The following is a 21,906-nucleotide window of genomic DNA, read 5'->3' as shown; positions in this document are numbered from 1 at the left end:
GGCTCCGCTAGTACTCTACTACAATCCTTAACCAGAAAAGCTGGTAGACCATCCGGCCCCGCTGATCGCTTGGGTTTTAAACGTTCAAGGGCACTGCGTACATCCTTGACAGTAAGCTGCCCAATCTCCACCTCTGTATTGTTCCCAGTGTTTGCTGATGCTGAAGCCTCTTGTGGATCCAGTCGAGGCGGGTCAGTACTATATACAGATTCAAAAAAGGCAGCAAACTGCTGAGCACATTCGCCGTCCGATAGATACTTACCGTCTTTAACAATGGCTTGCTTACCCATTGCACCTCTCTGCGATCTTACAAACTGCCAAAACGACTTTGGGTCCTTAGCAAATTGACATTGAAGTTTATTTTTATGTTGTACGTAAGCAATGTTTATTAATTTCTTAATATGCGATCTGAATTTAGAATAATTTGTATAATCTATGCTACTTCTGTTTTGTTTAAACCTTTTGTGCAGTGCTGCTTTTGTTTTTAACCCACTAATTATCTCGGTCGTATACCACAACGGATAAACATATTTTGATTTACTACACTGTTTTTTTAAAGGGACACTTTCATCTAATATACTATATATATTATCATAAAAAAAATCTAAAATATCTTCTAAATCAGTCATATCGTACATTTCACTCCAGTCCGTTGAGCCCAACATTGAGTATAACAACTCATAATCCGCTTTATAAAAGTTGTATTGTGACCTTTTTTTGCGTGTATTTGAATAAAGCGCGCTTGCGTTAGCGCCACCAGGGGCGCACGGTGCGGCGGCGTCGCCTCCATCCGCGGGCAACACCACGTCGTCGCACGATAACCGCGTCGACAGCGGCGCGCGGCCGTTAATCTCGATGCCGACGGCCAGCGCCGGGTGGTACGCGTCCACCGGCAGTATACCCTCGTCCGCCGCAGACACCGATACCGATACGCCCGCGCCCGCGCTCGCGCTCAGTACCAGATCTAGCTGCCTATTATTGCAGTTTGGAACCTTATTGAACTGAGTGAATCCACAAAATGACATAAAATATTCAAAATAGTTAACAATGTTATTATTACACGAATACAAATTAAAATCTCCTATCAATATAAAATTATTTTTGTACTTAACACACCATTTTTCTAAAATATTAAACATCAACATATACTCATTTTCATCTGTTAATGGTGGAATGTAAACAACACAACACGCAAATAGAAAACGATTATTCATATAAATAGCAGTACAAACTAGTTCAAACTTACATTTATCAATGTCAACATCACTTGGCACCAACACTTGTCGCAGCTGGAACCTAGGTCCCGCCACTACCATTACACCTCCCTGCTTTCGTCCGTCCGCCCTGTCGCACCTTACTACCTGGTATCCAGGAAGTACCAATTCTGCGTCTTGAATTGATTCACTTAAACCAGATTCCGTAATGGCGAATAAATCCGACTCCGACGACCCCAATAACGACAAGAACTGTGTAGTCTTAGTGCGTAGCCCTCTGACGTTTTGGTACAGTAAGTTAACATTATGACTACACGGTTTGTAGTTTGTCTGGTTTGAGTGAGGGGCGAAACCAGATCCACTCACTAAATTCTACATTTAGCGGCCAAACCTCGGGGTCACAAAGTTTTTCAAAATTGCTTACTGTTACCCCCACTTTGAATGAGGCATAGTCACGATCCGTCCTAGGTTTAAGTTTTTCAACAATAACTTCTGAGTCCTCGCCTAGTGTCAGTTTAATATGTTCCCTTAACTGGTCTTCCGTTGTGGATTTTTCCAGCCTCCACACATGTAAAAATTTTCTACGTTCTACCGCCTTTAAAGTAGCGATTGAGTTATTACCACCTCTTCTTACAGGTTTTCTTTTGTTTTTAACTTCAATCCACTCGTTATCACTGACGCTATTTACTTTTGGTGACACTTCCTTCCGAGCCACTGCCGCGTAACTAGTCACCGCGGGACTCGGCCCTGGTAGCACCGCCACCCGAACATAGTTTGTGTGGGGCAATGCTGGCGTGTTACCATCATGATATCCTGGAGACGTGTGCATTGGTACACTTAAAGACATTGTAGTACTAGTATCAATGTTCCGTGCTTGATCATTCTCTTTAGATAATAATCTCTCAGACTCTAAACTTTTAATTTGCTGTTCATAAGCATTACATTTCTTATTCGCCTCATTCAATTCCTGTCTAAGTTTACTATTTTCAAGTGCTAAGACGGCTACTGTAGTTTTAATTTCCTGTAGAATATTCAGTTCGAAAGCACTAAGTTTTGCCATGATTATGCTGCTTACTTTATCTACTAGTTCATCTGATGCTAACTGTACTGTAGTCTGTACTTCATCCTCGAAAGACTGATTCTGCTCCACATCTGTTACCAATCCGGCCGCTGCACTGACTCCGCGCACCGGTGTATCATCGGTGACTCGAATACGCTGGGTAACATTAGCGCATGATTGACATTTAAAAGCCCGCTTTAATTGTACTTGGCTTTCCCTAAATGCGGTCGTGGTAATATTGACACATTTATAGTGATAACCAACTTTGCACCCCACACATTTAATCAAATCCCCTGCATCAATTTTTCGATTACAAGCTGCACAATTCATTGTAATAAATTCTTCGAATTCGACGACAACAGCGCGAGCGAAACACAGCTAGCCAATTCGCCCGAGAGTGAAAGAGCGCGATGCGAAAACTTCGCGCCACCCGCGCGTTGTTATTGTCACTTCGTTCTAGGAACACAACACAAAATGTTTTGTTGGAAAAAGCGTCAAAAACACACACTATCACCGATTTTATTACTGTTTTCCATAGTCTATGTTTACATTAATGCAAAACCTTCACTTTAACACAGTTTTTAGCAACTAACTCCGGATTATCGAATTAATTTCAATAATATTCATACGAGTGACATGCACTCCGCGCACGCGTACCCGCAACTCGTATTTACCGCTGCACTCAGAGTCATTTAATGGTTACCTATCTCAGTCCTTAGCATTTTTTTCTGAACAAAATCGTTACTAAGGAGTAAGTAATCATTAAATGTCTCGGAGTACGGCAGTTAGTTTGTTAAAATGTGTTATTGCTTGTGCCATTGACGTAATGCTATGTAGGTAGGTAATGTAAAGATAAAAAAGTAAATCTAATTAAAAAAAATTGGTATTCATTACTAAATGATTTTACTTTTTGTGTTCAGTTGGAAATATTAGTGATACCTTGAGTGATACTTGATTGCTATATAGGTATCTACTACCGAGATTAGATGAGGCGTTACGTTTTTTTCTGCTTCAAGAGAAGCTTTTGGCAAAACCTCTTTGGTAGCCTTTCACCATAATATCTGCATCTCCTCACTGAAAGAATCCTGCACCCAAGTTTCGGTGTATCATCACACACTCATTGTCCTCTATTCTATCATCACCAGCCATTTATTATCACTACATGAATGGCTTGTCGCATCGCGCCCAAACAAAGCTTTCTGAGGTATCACGCCACCATTATACCAAGACCTTTCGATTTCTATTGCATCGATCTCTTCTGCTTCAGGTGTCCGAACATTGGGACGGGAGAGGGAGCTCTTGTTGGTTTGGTGAGCGTATTATAATGCGTTTAATGGCCTGTAATGAATGGCATAACATCCATAAAGCGACAATGCAGCTACTCGAACATGCCCTTTTATAATAATAAGTGATTTATAGCAGATCACCGCGAAAATGTTGATTGTTTTGCACGTGTTTATAACGATACGCCTTCCAGATGAAAGTCAACTGACAGAAGATGATAATAGCTGATATTTATATGTGATCCTGAATGGAGTTATGGGAGTAAGTTTGTATGGGATTGGAGTCGGTACAATGTGCGCCTTCGATTGAACCATCAATGTTTTTTCTGTCGTTTATCATGGTTTGATTGGTGTGAAGATGTTCAATTGTGGTACTTAGCAGCATGAGGAACGATTTCATAAAGAGCTTGTCTCTTACAAACACTTCAAGTACGTAGTAACAACAAGCTTTACTGTAATTTACGTAAAATAAGTTATTTTAGTGAGACGTAACACTACGAATTAGTCTAGTTGCTAAATGTTTTTATATTTCGTCACGTCTTTACTCTTACAACTTTATGTTAACTATAACATAAAATAACGATAACATTGACTATTGAAATTAAGTATCTGAAATTGTCGTCTAACGATAAGAGAATATTTCAGCTACGATCTACGAAAGAGCTTATAGTTAAGGCTAGTAGGTTGAAAGAACACTTAAAAAAAGAACATAAATCCAACGACAGTTGTCGGCAAACAAGTTCACTTCAAATAAAATTCATTCTTTTAGCACCAGCTTAACTTAAGACGATTATCAGAGCAAAACATTGCACCCTACGACATATGTGTTACTTAAAAAAGGTATCAAGATATCTATTGCTCTTTTTACATCACCAGATAAAAATCCTGGCCAAACGGCCTCCACAATGCAAGACAGATGTCCAAATTTTATCGCACTTCTTAAAAAAAATATAAAAAGCATTCTGTATTCAAACTCCAACGCAACATATTAGACAATAGAGGGTTAAATGTGACGTGAAATGTACAGAAGGTTAATCCACTTATACTAGGTATTATGGAAGGCATGTCGCCTTTTTAGAAAAAAACCTTTTTTGCGCTACAGAGCGGTACGTATTGTGATTGATTTGTTAAAAGAGTATCGCCGCAGGGTTCCCATGTGGGCAAACAAGAGGATGATGGGTGACGCTCTTGATATTGATGAGGACGCCCGTCCGATAGATGGTGCTGTGAGTTTTAGTGGCTCTGAAAGTTTCCGACCGCTTTTTAGGGTTGGATTTTTGCGAGTTGTTTTTTGTTTCGAAATTTATTTGTATGTAGTTAGAGATAGTTATGAGTTTGTAGCGATAGTAGTTTGTAAATGACATCTTTTGAGTGGTATAACATTACTTCTGTATTTATATAGATTTTACTTCATTACAAAATTAAAGGAATATTAATCGTGGTTGTGGTAAATAATTAAAACGTATTTAATATTTTAAATGGAAGTTTATTCACTTGTAAAAAAAACGCGACATAACAAAAGACAGTTTTTTACATGACATAAAAAACAAATATTACATGTGGACAGCGCCACAGACACAAAAAAATACCAATAAGGTTGCGTTCCTATTTACTAACACCCTCCCTAGGGACGCAACCCCATCATCTTTACACAAAACAAATGTTTGTCGGCAGTAGTGCCCTTAGTTAAATTGTCAGCAATCATCTCCTCACCTCTAACATAACTAAACTTTATATTTAAATTGTTGACATGATCTTTGAGAAAATGATAGCGGATGTCAATGTGTCGTGACCTAGGTAAATAACAGTCATTATTGGACAATTTAATTGCGCTCTGGTTATCACTAAATATGACGAGTGGATTGCTCTGTTCTTGACCGAGTTCAGCATGAAGTTGTTGCAGCCATAGCGCCTCCTGTGCTGCCGAAGACATCGACATGTATTCGGCCTCAGCAGTAGATAGTGCCACAGTCTGCTGCTTTTGTGAGCGCCAAGATATTGCACCACCCTGTAACAAAAAAATGTAACCCGTGCACGACTTCCTATCGCGCTTATCGCTTGCCCAATCGGCATCACAATATCCTGTGATTTTCTCATTACCATCTTTGGTGTAAATCAACTTCAAGTGTTTGGTACCCTGCAGATATCTGAAAATTCTTTTCACTGCAGCCCAGTGTGCGGTTGTAGGATGTTTGTTAAATCTGCTCAGTGTGTTTACTGCAAACGATATATCAGGTCGGGTACCTTGGGCCACATACAGTAAGGAGCCAATGGCCTGTTGGTATGGACAATCAGTAATTTCATCTTCTTCACTTTTATCGCCAAGTTTCATGCCAGCTTCAAATGGTGTTTTCACAGATTTACAGTCCGACATTCTGAACCGAGCTAATATTTCATTTATATACTTTTCTTGATCTAGTAGTACATTGTCCCCATCCCTGGTAATATGTAAACCAACATATTGACTTGCTGGACCAATGTCTTTCATTTCAAGCTGTTGCTTCAGTTTCTCTTTGAAAAACGTTTTTGTATTTTCTTCAGCAGTGAATAAAACTAAATCATCCACCCAGATGGCTATAAAAGTATTCTTCTCTTTATTGTAATAGACACAAGGATCTGTTTTTGATTGTGTCATTCCTAACTCTTGCAGGACAGAATTTAATTTTAAGTTCCAGAGTCTGCTGGCCTGCTTGAGCCCATATATAGATTTATGTAGCATGCATACCTGAGATCCAACTTTATACTCTTCAGGCTGTTGCATGTAAATCACTCTGTCGATCTCTCCTTGTAGAAAAGCAGATACAGCATCCATTTGATCGATTTCCAACCCATACCTGGCTGCTAAGGCAAATAGAAAGCGGATAGTTGTGTACCTGACAACCGGTGAATATATTTCTTCATAGTCAGTACCCCATCTTTGTGCATATCCCTTTATCACAAGCCTTGCCTTGTATCTCACAGCATTCCCACTCTGGTCTGTTTTAGTCTTAAACACCCACTTATTCGGAAGAGCCTTTTTGCCTGGAGGAAGATCTGTCAAAGTCCATGTTTTGTTTTTCATTAGAGAAGTATATTCCTCGTCCATGGCTCTCTTCCATTCTGTAGCTTGTGGTGATGTAAGAGCTTGCTCAACAGTCTGTGGATCAGTCAAATCAGTAAACAAACACAATAGGCCCGTCTTACCATTTTGTGTTTCATCTCGTTTAGCCCGTGATCTTGCTGACCTTAATGTTACATTACTATTGCCATCCTGTCTAATTGGATATGGAGGATGGTAAGTTTCATCAAGTTCTTCGGTGTCAGTGTCATACTCACTTGAGTCCTCACTATTAACTAGAGTATCTGAGTCTCTGTTCGATGTCATGGGTGCAGATGAGGATGAAGACTCCTGAGTGTGTATTTCCTTATTCTCACTGCCTGAGTTTGCATCTTCTAATGAACCGGAACTTGCAGTGGCTGTTGGGCTGTCCTTTACTGGAATAGTTTCACAATGAATTGGTACACTGACATTCTCAATACATTTTTCAATAAATGAAACATCTCTACTTTTGACAACTTTATGTGTCTTAGGGTCCATAAAACGATACCCCTTAGTATTTTCACAATAGCCCACTAGTATCATCTTTAAGGATTTTCTATCCCACTTTTGGCGTTTTTCTTTTGGTACATAAACCATAGCTTCGGAGCCAAATACTTTCATATGAGATAAATTAGGTTTCTTACCTTTCCACATTTCATATGGAGTTTTACCTTGTAATGACTTTGTTGGGGAACGATTGATAACATATGCAGCAGTTGCCACAGCTTCAGCCCAGTAGTTCTTCTCCAGGTTGGCATAGAACAACATGCATCGTGCTCGTTCCACTAAAGTCCTGTTCATTCTCTCGGCCATGCCATTTTGCTGGGGAGTGTACGGAGTAGAAGTCTGATGAATTATACCATGGTTAGATAAGAACTTTTCAAAGTTATGGTTACAGTATTCTCTACCATTATCTGTACGTAGCTTTGTTATCTTACATTTCAATTCATTCTCCACTTTAAACTTGAAATCTTTAAATGTATCCAAAATGTTTAATTTATCTTTCAGAAAATATACTTGAACCTTTCGTGTGTAGTCATCAATGTAAGTAATAAAGTATTTCATACCTCCAAAAGATAAATTTTCCATGGGGCCACACAAGTCTGAATGTATAAGTTCCAGTGGCCTTGTCGCTCTAGAACCAACATTTTTGAATGGCGTCCTTGCTTGCTTACCTTCCATACAATAAGTGCATGTGACATTACATTCTTCCTGAGACAGAGTCACACCATCAGTACAACTGGGCAGCTTCTTCACATCTGGTATATTCAAATGTCCCATTCGCAGGTGCCATAGGTAAGTACTATTACAATTCTGAGAACTTGAGGTTAAATGTGCTACTTCTTTACTGGTATCCATAATATATAACTTGTTGCTCAACGTTGCAGTGCATATCACCTCACCTTTCAAGTTTTTAATTTCACATCCCTTCTTGTTAAAGATAACCTTATGTCCATTATTTACAATAGTACTGACTGAAAGTAAATTAGCAGCTAGCCCAGGGACATACAAAACATTTCTGACTTGTATCACTTTATTTTGACTTACATGTACATCTACACAACCAACTCCCTTCACAGCTAACGCCTCTTTGTTGGCTACAGTAATTTTACTTACAGATGGCTCAGTGACTTTGTACATCCAATCCTTTCTGCATGTCATGTGCATGGATGCACCGGAGTCTAGAAACCATTTATCATCTCTAATGTTTTCTTTGACGGTTGCTGAAAAAGCTGCTATAAAACTGGAGCTCTCTCCTTTACTTGCTGATTGTTTCTTTGGCTGTTTACAATATTTGGCAAAATGTCCACTCTTATTACAATTGTAACATCTGGGTCCCTTTGGTTTCACTGAGTGCACATTATTTCCTGTTTTCTTTGAGTTCGTGTAGAAAGCAGATGACTTTGATGTGTTGATCTCTTGTATGAGTTTGGTTTTTACTGAATCAGCACTAATTTGAACACCAGAACTCTCTAGGCCCATAATCATAGGCTTGTATTCCTCAGGTAAGCCAGCCAACATCAATGTGCCAAGCCACTCATCGTTGACGTCAAATCCTATGTTTCGCAATTTGTGCGCAGTGTTCATTATCTTGCTAACATAGTCTTCAACACTATTACTTGACTCCAGTGAAGTATTTATCAGATCTTTGAGTAGACCTACTCTTCTGGTTAAACCATTGTCATCAAAAGCCCTTTGTAAATTCTCCCATACTTGTTTTGCAGTCTTGCATTCCTGAACATGTACGTAATTCTGAGGGTCCAACAACAGTATCAGCTTTGACTTTGCCTTTATGTCCTTACTTGAATCTACAGGTTTATCATCAGGGTGTTCAACACAACACCATAAATCCTCGTGCTCCAAGTAAGTCTTCACACTAAACTTCCAGGTTGCAAAATTTTCTCTTCCGATCAATTTCTCCAAATTAAACATATTATTAGGACTCATCTTGCTTTGATTTCACCCAAAATATGTAATTTATAACTGTGATCGAGATTTTCTTAACTTCAAATTCAAATCGCAACAACAATTTTTCGGATTGAAGTTAGTCCACTTTTGCACTGTACCACTACACAACCACGCTCTGCTACCATAAAGGAATATTAATCGTGGTTGTGGTAAATAATTAAAACGTATTTAATATTTTAAATGGAAGTTTATTCACTTGTAAAAAAAACGCGACATAACAAAAGACAGTTTTTTACATGACATAAAAAACAAATATTACATGTGGACAGCGCCACAGACACAAAAAAATACCAATAAGGTTGCGTTCCTATTTACTAACAAAAATTAGTAGCTTCAAGCTAAATGAAAATAAAAAACTTATAAACATTTTTATATCCAAAACATTTCTTATCTAAACTCAAAATCCATTTTTTAACCTAACTCTAGAAAGGCTACCTATTATTATTACTCATTGGTATTTAATAAAAACCCCAGCCTCGCAACTTAAATAAAAATAAACTAATATTTTTTATTAATACCAGGGATTGATGTCACATAAATTACGAGTATTTATAAAGTTTCGTCCGATCACATTCTGTTCATTCATTAGTAGTACCCACGGTAATCCTCGCGTCTGGTGTTGAATAGAATGTCAGAAGGTAGGAATCCGCAAAGGCCGTACGACCACAGAGTCAGTGGCCAACCCTATTCAAACCGCCTACAATAGTTTTTGTCACCTCACCGTCAAACAGACGAAGGTAAGAAGTACAACAAGCGGGATTGGTAAGTGTATCGTGACAACTTAGTAGATTAACAACTTAGTTGATTAAAGTAGTATGCTGGGAACGCAGATCTACGCGACAAACAATGTGTCGCATGTACTGGCATACAAGTGGTTAAATGGGACTTAGGACTTGGATAAGTGTGCGTTTTCTTACGAATACAAATTACTCAATTCTAGTCGAATAAGGCAGATATTTAAATTTTATATGTAATCAAAAGGATGATGATGAAGACGGATTTGTTGCATACAAAATTTTAATGAATTTAAATGTACCTTATACATAATACCTAGTTCACTTCGTAATTTATCAAACAGTACATCACTGTTATCAGGTTTTTGATAGCTATAGTACCATCAGAAATTTAAGAAACTTGAAAATGATTAAAAATGTCAAATCCTTTTATTATTTAGTAGAATAATTATAATAATTTATTAAGTCTAAGTTTTATATTAGTTTTCACTTACCTAACTCAAAAACTACACAAAACATCTACGAGCGCTCCACTCATATCTACACAGTCTAACAAACTTAATCTTCTGCCATCTTACCTGTACAATGGCGCTTCCCTTTACGTTAATATCTTGTTCAACTTTGATTTATGCGATGAGCAGTCGTTACGTGTGTACGAATGTGATTGTGTCACATTGAATAGCCTTCTGAAATCGTGCGAACATCTTTGTAACATTTTCTAAGGAATTTCACGGTACTTCTGTAAGTGTAAATAAAGATTGTGGCCATTTATGGGCAATTTAGTGTGTATTCCGTGATTAATGACGTGTTTTACTTGTTGTGAGACTTCGCCATTCTGTTTGTTTGATTAATGTATGTAGTTGTGACTAGATGTTTGAGATAACGTTGTGATTTTGTATTGCTGAGTGTTATGTTCTGGATTTTGTAATGATATTTTGTCTTAGGACTCTGTGTTTATTGCAAATTAACTGAAATTCCAAGTTTAGGGTCGATCTCCAAAAACTATTCGTGTGATCGCTCTAGTCCTTTTCCGATATACATATTTAATGCTAATTATGAATCTCATTGAAAATAACAATAGAACTACGGTATTTATTTGAATATCATTATTTTCAGTGAGATACATACTTACCCTTAAATATCTGAAAAGAGACAGATTGATGACACGAATACGTCCGCCTTGGAGATTGACCCTTTAGAATGTAACGATTTGTTAGAGAGCACCATGCTGCTCAGTCTCACTTTTCTGATGCTGTTGTCAAAATGTTAAGAAGATGCCTTAGGCAGATCCTATGACACTAGCGCGAGGAGTAGGATTGGAGACAGATGTGTTCTACTCCATCGTAACCGCACGGCTTACGTCACATACAACACTTTTCGAAGTTCAATAACTTTAGCTAATTACAATAATAGCAGATTGGCGATATATTAAAAGAAGGGTGAATTAAAAGTAATCGACTAGCATGCATGAAAAGACTGATGAATGTTGATGAAGCGAAAGAAGTGTGTAAGAATTGTAGCAATTGGCGTTTTATTATCTCTACCTGCCCCCGTAGGAGACAAGCGTGAGGTTATATAATATGTAATTACAATTAACACGTTGAACGCCGTGGGGGTCACCGGTGACCGACGTTAGCGGAGGATTTGCCTTCAACAGTTTTCTATTGGCAGTCAAAGACTTAATTATAAAGATACGAATAAAACTACTGGCCAGTTACACAGTTAACTGTCATTTAGTGTCAAGTCGTTAGTCCATTAACAGACAGCAGGAGCGGGCGAGTTGATAACTTTTAACTCACGTGCGGTGTGTCAAATGTGGTCACAGCTTTATAAACTTTGTTACCTATATTGCTACGCTGGTAGATCGCTGGTGTAGGTTTGATTCTCAGTGAACGTATACTACCTATGTAGTTCAATGATTAATAAAAAAATGCAAAATAAAGAGACTTTTATTTTCATTCTGCATGGAACATAAATGTATATGGACATAATTTCAACGTGTATTTAAATAATAGGATAAGACATTACGCAGATGAAAATTTTCAACGATTTCTATGACTATTAGGTTTAACTCTTCCATTTACAATCACACACACACCAAACTCACCCCCATATTGATACAAAAACAAAAGAACGATAAAAGCAAATCCGATACAAATCTGAGGGCGACAATAAAGTCGCGTCTAAGTTTACGTTACGTACGGAATATCAGTTTTCCGACTTTTACCCAATAAAGGGTAACCCCTGATCCGTCGAATAAACAGAAAAAAGGAAGCGCAAGTATAACGAGTAAATCACTGTAAGCCCCCAATACGCGGGGCGGCGCCACTCCGTAAGCCCTATAGCCCCTTAAAGTTCACCTAGGCGATCCCGCGCCGAACAAACGAGACGTGAGCCTCCGATCGTATTTACCGGGAACATTTGATGCGGTGACTATCTGGCCAGGATTCGTGTTTACCCTAAATTGATATCATTTTTAACGTTCAAAGGTTTATTGTTGGTTTCTGTGCAAATGGTTGTCTTAGATAATTTTTTGTAAAGTTTTGGAGTTATCTTTTCGTAGGTATAATTCGGTATGACATAAATCAAGCTTTTTATATGCGATACGCTTACGCATATATAGCATGTAAAATCCATATAAGACTTTAAAACTAATTCTAGATTTGAATCCAATTTTATAGCGCACTCGTAAATTGTAAAGAAAAATCCAGTATCAAATTAGCAATAAAATGTCAGCGGCAAATCGGTTATCAGCGTCTATTATCTGAAATCACGTTGTAACAATATCGGCGCAAGTGGGAGCGATTGTGTGTGCGAGCCGCGCGTGACCGGCTCGCCCGCACTGACCCCAAAGCCCAACTACTTTCTATACGCCCTTTACACAAATTGATTTTAAATGGCGATTTATTTCCGCCTCATATCGCCGATCCCATCTTCCTATGAGTTTTACTGCCGGCTTTACCCAGGGTTAAAGAAGTCCAAGTTATAAAACGGTTTATTTCTTTTTCAGGACCGAACCTACCCCTAATTATGCCGGATTAACCCGCGAATGTACCCTCATTATTCCCAGATACATAAGCCGTTTTCAAACTCTATCATGATCGAGCCAAACTTGGAACAAAGGCGTGGAATTACACAGAAACGGACGACGTAAACGAGTTACTAAACTAAAAGTCTAACGGTGTCGCAGTTTTTTATCGCGCGTCCTATACATAACGGGTGTTTGCAATAAAAGTTTAACTCTATTGCACAATTTTCACCCTTTTGCAAATTTTAGCAAATTACTTTATGAGCGCTTTCAATGTGGAGTTGCAAGTTTTTTGTCCTTTACAACTGCAGCGAGGTGGAACGTCAAACAGTCTTCATCACCCGGCTACGTTCAGATGCCTTTCTGTTTTTACGAGCGCCTTACCCGAATGTGTCGTACCGTAAACCGTCGGCTAATAGAAATAAATAGTAACCCTTCGGTGGCGGTGCGTTTGCCGCCGAAAGGTTTATTTTTATTGCCATCGACTTTCTTTCGTAACACCCCTTCATAATTGTCCGGGTTGAGTAAAAAAGTAGAAATCGCAGTTTTTGCACAAAAACGTTCTTTGTTTAACTTTTTTAGCAAATTGCAGTTTTGAGCAAGTATTATAACCGTTTCAGTTTAGGGTTGGGAATAAAAGGCAAATATAAATAAATACTTTTTAAACAATGAGCGAATCCTTTTATTGCGAATGTAAAAAATTGGCAAATAAAATTCGTAACGGGAACAGAGGAACTTTCTTTTTGGCACAACACTGACAAAATCTGAAATGGCAAAGTACCTACTAATCAGATAAACGGCTCTACTTGGAGTACCGAAGTACTTAATTGATATCTCAACCCCAAAAAAATGCAAATAAATCTCTGGTCACAGCAGGTACGTTAACTAGAACGGCGATACCAAAGCAAACTGTTATAAGTGAGTTTTTTTCTTTAATGGTTGCTCCTAGATTGAGACATTTTGCGACCGCAAGAGCTTAGCAGTGGGGGGTTGACTGCGTCCGACTGTCGGACTTTTTTCGGGTTCCTACTAAGTTGTCAACTTGATAAACTGTTGTAGAAGTGACGTGTATGGTCGGACGTAATAAAGATATCGTAGTTTGTTACTTTTGAGAAAGTTTGTACAATAGATTGTGGTTGAAGGTGTATTGCAAGTGTTTGCACCTGAGTTTCGGTTATGAAACGAGTTTTATCGAGCTACTTTTAAAGTTCAAGAAAATAAATTAGTTCAAACATTTGGTTCTTGAATTTTTGTTTTAAGAGACCTCATTTTGTTTTTTTAGTTGCTTCCATTTTTTAAGTGTTCCCTAAATCCTTCTTCTAAGTCTAGAAAATACTATGCTAAACACCGCATCAAAATCGGTACAGCCAAATGCGAGATAATTACGCACAAACATACATACAAACGTCGGTTAAAAATATTTTTAAGTCCTATTCGCATCAAATAGAAATAAATAAATATGGATATCAACTACTTGTAATAGTAAAGTCTAGATTAGAAGTTCGATTTCCGAATTAGATCACTAGACGATATTAGTTAAACTTTCAATATACATAATATTATGATGTCTTTATGTCCTTAAATGGCAATTAACAAAACTATCTTCATAGATAAATTGCGTCGGTGTTCTTTTGTTCCTCAATCATTATAAAGAAAGCGATGTAAATCACATAATTCGGTTAACAAATTCAACATTAGTGCTACTAAAAATATATTAAGATGTTCCACTTTTTGCTTACATTCATAAATAAGGCGGCATTGAACTTTTTACCTTATAATCAGAGCCCAATAACATAAAATTTTATGCGTTTAGGAAAACATAGATCGCAGTAGCACCGCCCTACGGGTTCCGAATACAAAATAAAAAAAGAATGAAGCTATATTTTTCTAATACATTGCTTACTAACCAGGAGATGATAAGATACAATTTTATAATAAAACAGCAATGGAAAGCGAAATAACCATTATGTCTAACATGAAGTATTATTAGAGACCACCTCTGAGCTATTTTCGAGCTACATTTAAAAGCATTAAATCGGTGACTGTCTAGATGAATGGTGTAAACAATTGTGTATAATTAAGTGGATCGCTACGCCGATTACCGAAATAATCGCCGACTAAATGCACTCCGAAATTTCCGAAATTAGTGTGACTTACTAAACGGATGCGTTCACATGACGTCTTTTACTTAAATGGATACGGTATTTAGTTTCTGTTTGTTGTGTTGTTTGTGTATTGGATGGTATTGTATTGAGTATTGTATTGTTGGCCTATTTGTGAGTGCAACTGTTGTGCATGTTTCAAGTTTTATTAGTTTGCAGAAGCCGATATTTTCGAAGAATAATTTTTAGAATTACTCTTTGGTTAAAAATACGCTGTATTGATGTTTTGTTGTAAAAAAATAACATTACTGGGGCATAAAGTAGATGTAGTAAATTATACATGCAACCTAGACGAGGTTAATTTTAACAAATTAATTTAAGTGTGGAAGGGCCATGCTTCGGCACAAATGAGCCAACTCGACCGGAGCGAAACAAATTCTCACATATAACCGACGTGAAACAACGTTTGCATTGTGTGTGATTACCTAATTATACCATTAAAAAAACAAAATTAAATACATATATCATTTTATCAGAAAAAAATTAAAATTTTATTTTAAATCTTCCTTCTAATTTCAAATAAATTCTTCAAAACCAATTACAACATATAAACTGCGCTTAAAGCATAATAATTCTCGCGTCACACGTTGCGACGGAGCGACACGACGCGTTCGGAAAGTAGCGAACAATCGTAAAATTTTATAGTCTCTAATGGGCGCATGGAACTGATTTGTAGGCCTGTAGCTCAGCCAACGCCCTCTACAAATGAAACCTCAATGTATTGTTTTCGGGACAAGGGGTGATCTATTTTAGGAGGGACAGGTACATTGTTAATTCGTGTCTAATATCGTTTCATTTGGGGATATGTAGGCTGTCGGCTTAAATGTAATGAATGAGTGACTGATGTGTAAATAGGTATAGCTTCCTTTTTTATCTATATTGCTTGATGTTACTATGACGCTGATTTAAAAATTAAAGTCATTTTCAACTAAAAATGTTTAGAAAAAATTATGTCAATTTCAAGATTTATTAGCTAACTAATAAGTACCTAATGTGTTGGCTATCCATAGAATAATTGATTAGAAAAAATTTAATCTAAGTAAATCATGACAACTTTCATTTACAATGGAAAACTGGAACTGGTGTTTAAAGAAATTTGTTTGTCTCAACAACATTACATAAAAATAAATTCAAATCCAAATGCAAACTATACAAACAGACTGTAAAGTCGAATAGTGTCGGTCACTTCAACAATTGAACTGTTATTCGTACGCAATGTCGCTATTACAATTTGACTACTCACGCAATGGCCACTCAATCATTTGCGTCGTATAAAATGTAATAAAAAATAATCCCACGAGTAAGGTGGACGGTATCGTTCCGAATATTTTTGTCACACAAATACACAATTAACGTAATATTTATAGTTAAAAGATCATTTTGTTGAAATGGAGCCAAATTTCCGGGGCCGAGCTTTCAACGGAATTTACAAAAAGCGCCATAAATTGGCAAATAATCCCCCGCATAACGCAACCTTTGTTTGGCCACACGTGCTTTTAATATCTGGCGAGCATCGCGATCGCGAACAATGCTCGGATTTAGTCTTTGTGCGTTCAACCTAGAGTAAACACTTGTAAAAACTAGGAGATATTTACAAAAAAATGTATTATAGTTGTTAATAAATTTCATCAGATGTATACAATTGTGAAGGCGACAATCGGCCGCGTCGAATTTGTCATGTTACAACTCTCTTTGTTTGGTAGAATGCCGTGTGAGAAGGAAGAGCTTCCGGTGGGTACGGATCCTACCGGGATCGATGCCCCCGGCTATATCTTACTATCGATATCCACCATTGTTGTTTTTTATCACAAATTGATAGCTACACTGTATTCATTGACGTTCTCGACTTACAATGTATTAAATTTTCACGGCTGCACAATGCACAAATAGCTGCCATATTTATGGAATCTAATACGGTCTTTTGAATTTAGAAGTGTGTTAGAAAAAAAAGTGGGAATTTAAAACTCCTTTTGTTTTCGTAGAATTCAAAGTTTGAACATAGAACATAAATAAATGAATATATGAATAGAACGTATTTGCGACTATGCGTTCTAGAAAATTCTCAACAGATTTAAAAATAATGTCACTAATTGTCACGTCGACAATCGAACTAATTTTAGTTTCTTCATTCATAAAAGTATTGAGGTTAATGACCTGTTAGCAGTGATAGAGCTGTGGATAATAAATCTAGTCGGATTTAAATAAATTGGATCACAAATAGTTTGTACATTATACGCTTTTAAAACGTACATTTATTGTGTTGTATCAACTGTAAATCTAATTGCTACTGCTATTATATAGGTTAATTATTACCTAGTCAAAATACAAGCTATAATACGAACGACGCAATATTTAATAGAAATCTGTTCATAAAATAGCTTAAAAATAAGAATAGTTTCTGGTTTGGCACTCACGTAGCACGGTCTCTGTAATTGTGTCTTGCAGTTATATTATGTTTAAATAGTACCTATGTGAACACTAACCAGGCATTGATTTGACATCTAAAATTTATCGTACTCGGAAAAGCCGGAAAGAAAAATGAAACCATATTTTTAGAAATAAAGTCACCTCACTACGGATTCAACGTTATAAAGACTGGCTACTAGCAAACAATCCGGTGGACATTTTTAAAAAAAGAACACTTTGAAAAAGGAAAAAAATCTGGCCATGTGTCGATCGACGCACATCGGTGGCGTGTGTATGATACGAAAAAAAAAGAAAAACCCCGCGGTCGGAACAATCGAAGCTAAGTTATAAAATATGTATCCTAGTGCTGGCTTTTGAAACTTGCTCTCGTACTATTTTGACCGCGATCGGGAATTCCGACGAGAGAATCAAATCGTAACGTTGTTATTTTTTTTCGGGCTATTTTTTACAGCACAAAACTGAACAATGGTTGGCCGAAAAATGAGGCATAGCTAGTAAATAAAGGACTCGCGAGTATGTGAATTGGGTTGTTTATGAAAACCTTTCAGTGCTGTGTAAAATATAATTTCGTTACGTGAGAAGCTTTTTATATGTATTTTGGCATTTGTTCAGGCTCATATTGTGTGTCCAAAACTTTTATATAGTTAATGGATCACAGTTTTAACAAACCAGAGTACAATATAGAACATATTCTAGTCAAAAAGCTTTCCGTATTTAGTGATTATTTTTATACAATACATAATGTAATACAATCATTTGCAATCACCCACATTTATTATCTATGTACTGAAAAATCTTGTGCATAATTTCACGAGTTTGAGCTCCTACTGAGAATTGAAAGAATGAAAACCAACTGATATTATGATTAAATTGTTTTTAATAAATTGCCCGACACTAGGATTTCTTCTGTGTCGTGGGTGCGTTTTCAGACATACAAGTTAGACACCCAGACTAGAAACAACAATTTGTGGATTAGTCGATCCGCTCCGTGCGAGAATCGAACCCGCTACTCGTCGCACGGCTGCCAGTTGCCCAGCTACCGCATCAACCGTGCAGTAAAAATACAAAAAAAATATATATATATATATATAAAAGAAAAAATAAAACAAATTCACTTAACATAAATTTAATGAAGGCCATAAATAAAATTGTAACAAATACTTCCGCACACAGTAGTTGAAAGGCGACATCAATAAGTCGACGTGCGACGATCTTGATGTCTGCATCGTGTTATCGGCGTGCGATCGCGACAAAAAAGTCGCACTTATGTGATGGTCATTAATTAAGTGGTTCCTGACATGTATTTTGTGCGATATGGCTGGATGTTTGAGGTAGTGTCTGTGCCCGTTTACTTTTTTTTTTTAAGAATGTAGGTACGTTCTGTATTTGAAATTATTTGAATAATGATTGTCGTTCTAAATGAAAATTGTGCTTTAAGACGGTTTATTTTAAAATATTCAGTCTGAGAAACAACCGAAACTCTTATAATATGAATTATATTGAAAAAAATATCGATTTATTGAGAAATTATTTTCTAGTAGCGAGAAATTAAAATTGTTTGTATTTTGTTTTAATAGATAACAAACACAATCTTTTATTTAAACTTAACTACTAAAACGTTTTATTTATACACGAAATGATATATGACAATTAATACAAAATAGTCGCAGGGCTGTCAAAAGTTATAAATTAATAACTTGCCGGCTGCCGTCGCGTCGCCGTTCCACCCGACATTTATAACCGGCCCGACCAATACTCACGTCATTTTTAACCGTCAACGCTAATTTGCCATTGTTTTGCCCACTGACGCCAAGTTTTTTGCTAAAAACCATAAAATAGATAAACTTTTTGTCGTTTTGGGCATCCTTAATTGATTATAAACGTTAAGGTGCTATGCGATGATGAATCCTAGTAGTTTGGGCAACGTCTGCTGTTATTTATCTTAACACGTTTTTAGCTATTCATTTATTTTATTGTTTTATTTCTTTGGGCTGATCCAGTGGTTGGAAGTGTGACTGTCGTGTGATAAGTTTTGACTTTGATTCTATTGAACTAAAGTTTTGTGTATTCGTTGATCAGTACCTACCTACATATATCTGTAGAAATTTAGTGACGATGACATATTTATAGTCATAATTAAGTCATATATGATTTATCAGAGATCGTGGTGATTTCACCACAATCATATCAAAGGATACATTTGAAATTTTCGTTTTTCTTCCACACTGAAAATAAAACACTATATTAAAACAATATCTAAGTAATAGGAAAGCTGAAATATGTATAGCAATGAGTACCGAGTACTGGGAGTACATATACGAGCATATCGGAAGCGTCGGCCAGTCCCTGGGCTGGTGTTTGCATAACGCCTCGGCAATAAGTTAGGCGCACCTCCGCGTCGGACGCATCAAGGCGACAGAGCCTCTGGGCCGCTATAAAGCACGGTGCAATAAAGAGAATGGATGCCGCCCATCGGCCGCCATCGGCCGCCGGCTGGATTACCCGAATCGCCACTATTTATCGCTCGAACCGTGCGCCCAGGTGCCATCAATCTATTTAATGATCGGGTCAGCACATACTCTTAGTCTTTTTACAGCTTGCACCCGCTCGCCGGTCCAAAACGAAGACAGGGACTCCTAGGCTGGGAGATGGACGTTTGATGAGGGGCTTTTGTGTCGATCGCTCGCGTTAAAAGGGTTTCGAACGCACTATCACAGTATTATAAAGGTTTTGCTTGCTTTTTAGGCTTAACTGGAGCGGTTGGGGGCGAAGGTGATGTAAATACGATGGCAAGGGAATAAGGTTATCAAGAGGTGGAAGGCTCGGGAAAGTATGGTGCAAACTTTGTTAGTAGCTAACACGGCGTGTTTTCTATTCGATCCGTTTTTTAGTTCAAAACTGCAAAGTGCGCTAAATAAACCAATGCTTACTTTTACGTATGTCATTACAAGATCCAATGTCAATAACACATTTCAATATGAATAACTATTAGTAAAGAGAGATACCAACAACAGCAGCACACAGAAGCCTTTATGGCATCACAATCTAAAAATTGAATGGTCAGATTGAACACACAAAAGTCGCCAGCGTTTAATCCTCGAATAAATCAGAGTTATTCTGAAGAGCCCTAAGTACGGTGGACCACAATCAAAAGTGGGCAGTTGAATGGCTCCAGCATACGTCCGTTTGGGCTGGCTCGTACATCTGCCGGGATCGTGCGCGAAGCAATGGCTGTAAGGATTTGACGGGTCTTTAGTCACTGAAGTCCGCTTTGTTTAAACGATCTTTGTGAATGGACCCGATTTATGTCCATAATAAAGGCGTTAAAGGATGTTTGGCTTGATATCGGCTGGATATGCATCTTGGTTAGTATTAGGGTATTTGATCCCGATATATCGTTGTTTTTTAATACGATGCTTATTTTATTTTGTGACCCCACACCGTCATGAACTTTGTATTATAATTCGGTATTGTATTCTACGTCTTTACAAAAGTCCCTTAACCTAGATGACGATAATTAAATTCTAAATAAAAAATGACTTTAGTTTAAATATGAACTTCTTGCTTCATTTCAATTTTTTCTCAGCTTTTTATTTCTCATATACAAATAAATATTCACACATTAAAAGTGGCGAAATCAGTGGCGTCAATGATATGATTAGGCATGATGGCGGCACTACCCTACCTCAATAAGCCGGGGCTTGTCTACGAATCGTAAACTCGCTTACTTCACCTGAGCAAACTGCCTCCCGACGAGGGTGGAGTGAGCAACTCCATTGTCATACGTCACGTCACGGTATATTTGTGACACGAGATTTCCTTCACTTTGCTTTAATGAAGTTTATGGTATTACCGATTTTTAACGAATGAATATAAAGTCTTTAAACATAATTCATAAGGTTAACCAACAATTTGTTTAATATTTGCTTGTGTATTTTTTATACATGAAACTGATCATCCGAAGTAATACGAAAATCTTCCTTCCCCAACAGCCGACAACTTGTAACTCCCCTGATGTTGCGGCAGCGCTGAATACTTACTATTGATCTGAGGGTTGTTTGCCACTATTCTAAACAAACAAAAAAAAAAAAAAACAGTAAACATTTGTATCAATAACCTTGTGATTTTTATATTATGTATTAAATAAATAAACTACTTATTTTTAAAAATAAGGACATCGTGCAATGGAAACAGTGGACAAGGCGGGCAGACCGTGGGCGGGCGCGGCGGAGTTCCGGTCAAGTCGCGGGCGACTGTCGGCTTCCGGCCGTCCAATTTGGCCACATTCAGCCCAATAGTGGGGGCAAGACGTTCCATATCCCACCCCCAACGACAACTTGCGATTCTTGACTCGCGCCGCTTTATATTATGTAACTTTTTCTTTACATTTTGTTGGTGGAAAAGGGTTAAGATTTATTTCTTATTGGTTATGTTTGTTTGGTATATGATT

The 21,906-nt window shown here is 37.5% G+C and overlaps 1 protein-coding gene across 1 annotated transcript; it reads right to left on the bottom strand.

Moving 5' to 3' along the window:
- Positions 1–1,524: 1,524 nt before the first annotated feature.
- Positions 1,525–2,932, bottom strand: LOC126910693 (uncharacterized). Its single transcript, XM_050693760.1, has one exon. It carries the CDS (start codon positions 2,602–2,604, stop codon positions 1,525–1,527), a length of 1,080 nt encoding a protein of 359 aa, XP_050549717.1. The 5' UTR covers positions 2,605–2,932.
- Positions 2,933–21,906: the final 18,974 nt, after the last annotated feature.

The sequence above is a fragment of the Spodoptera frugiperda genome, chromosome 5, assembly GCF_023101765.2.
Source record: "Spodoptera frugiperda isolate SF20-4 chromosome 5, AGI-APGP_CSIRO_Sfru_2.0, whole genome shotgun sequence".
Taxonomy (NCBI): Eukaryota; Metazoa; Arthropoda; class Insecta; order Lepidoptera; family Noctuidae; genus Spodoptera; species Spodoptera frugiperda.
This window is presented reverse-complemented; position numbering and strand designations above follow the sequence as displayed.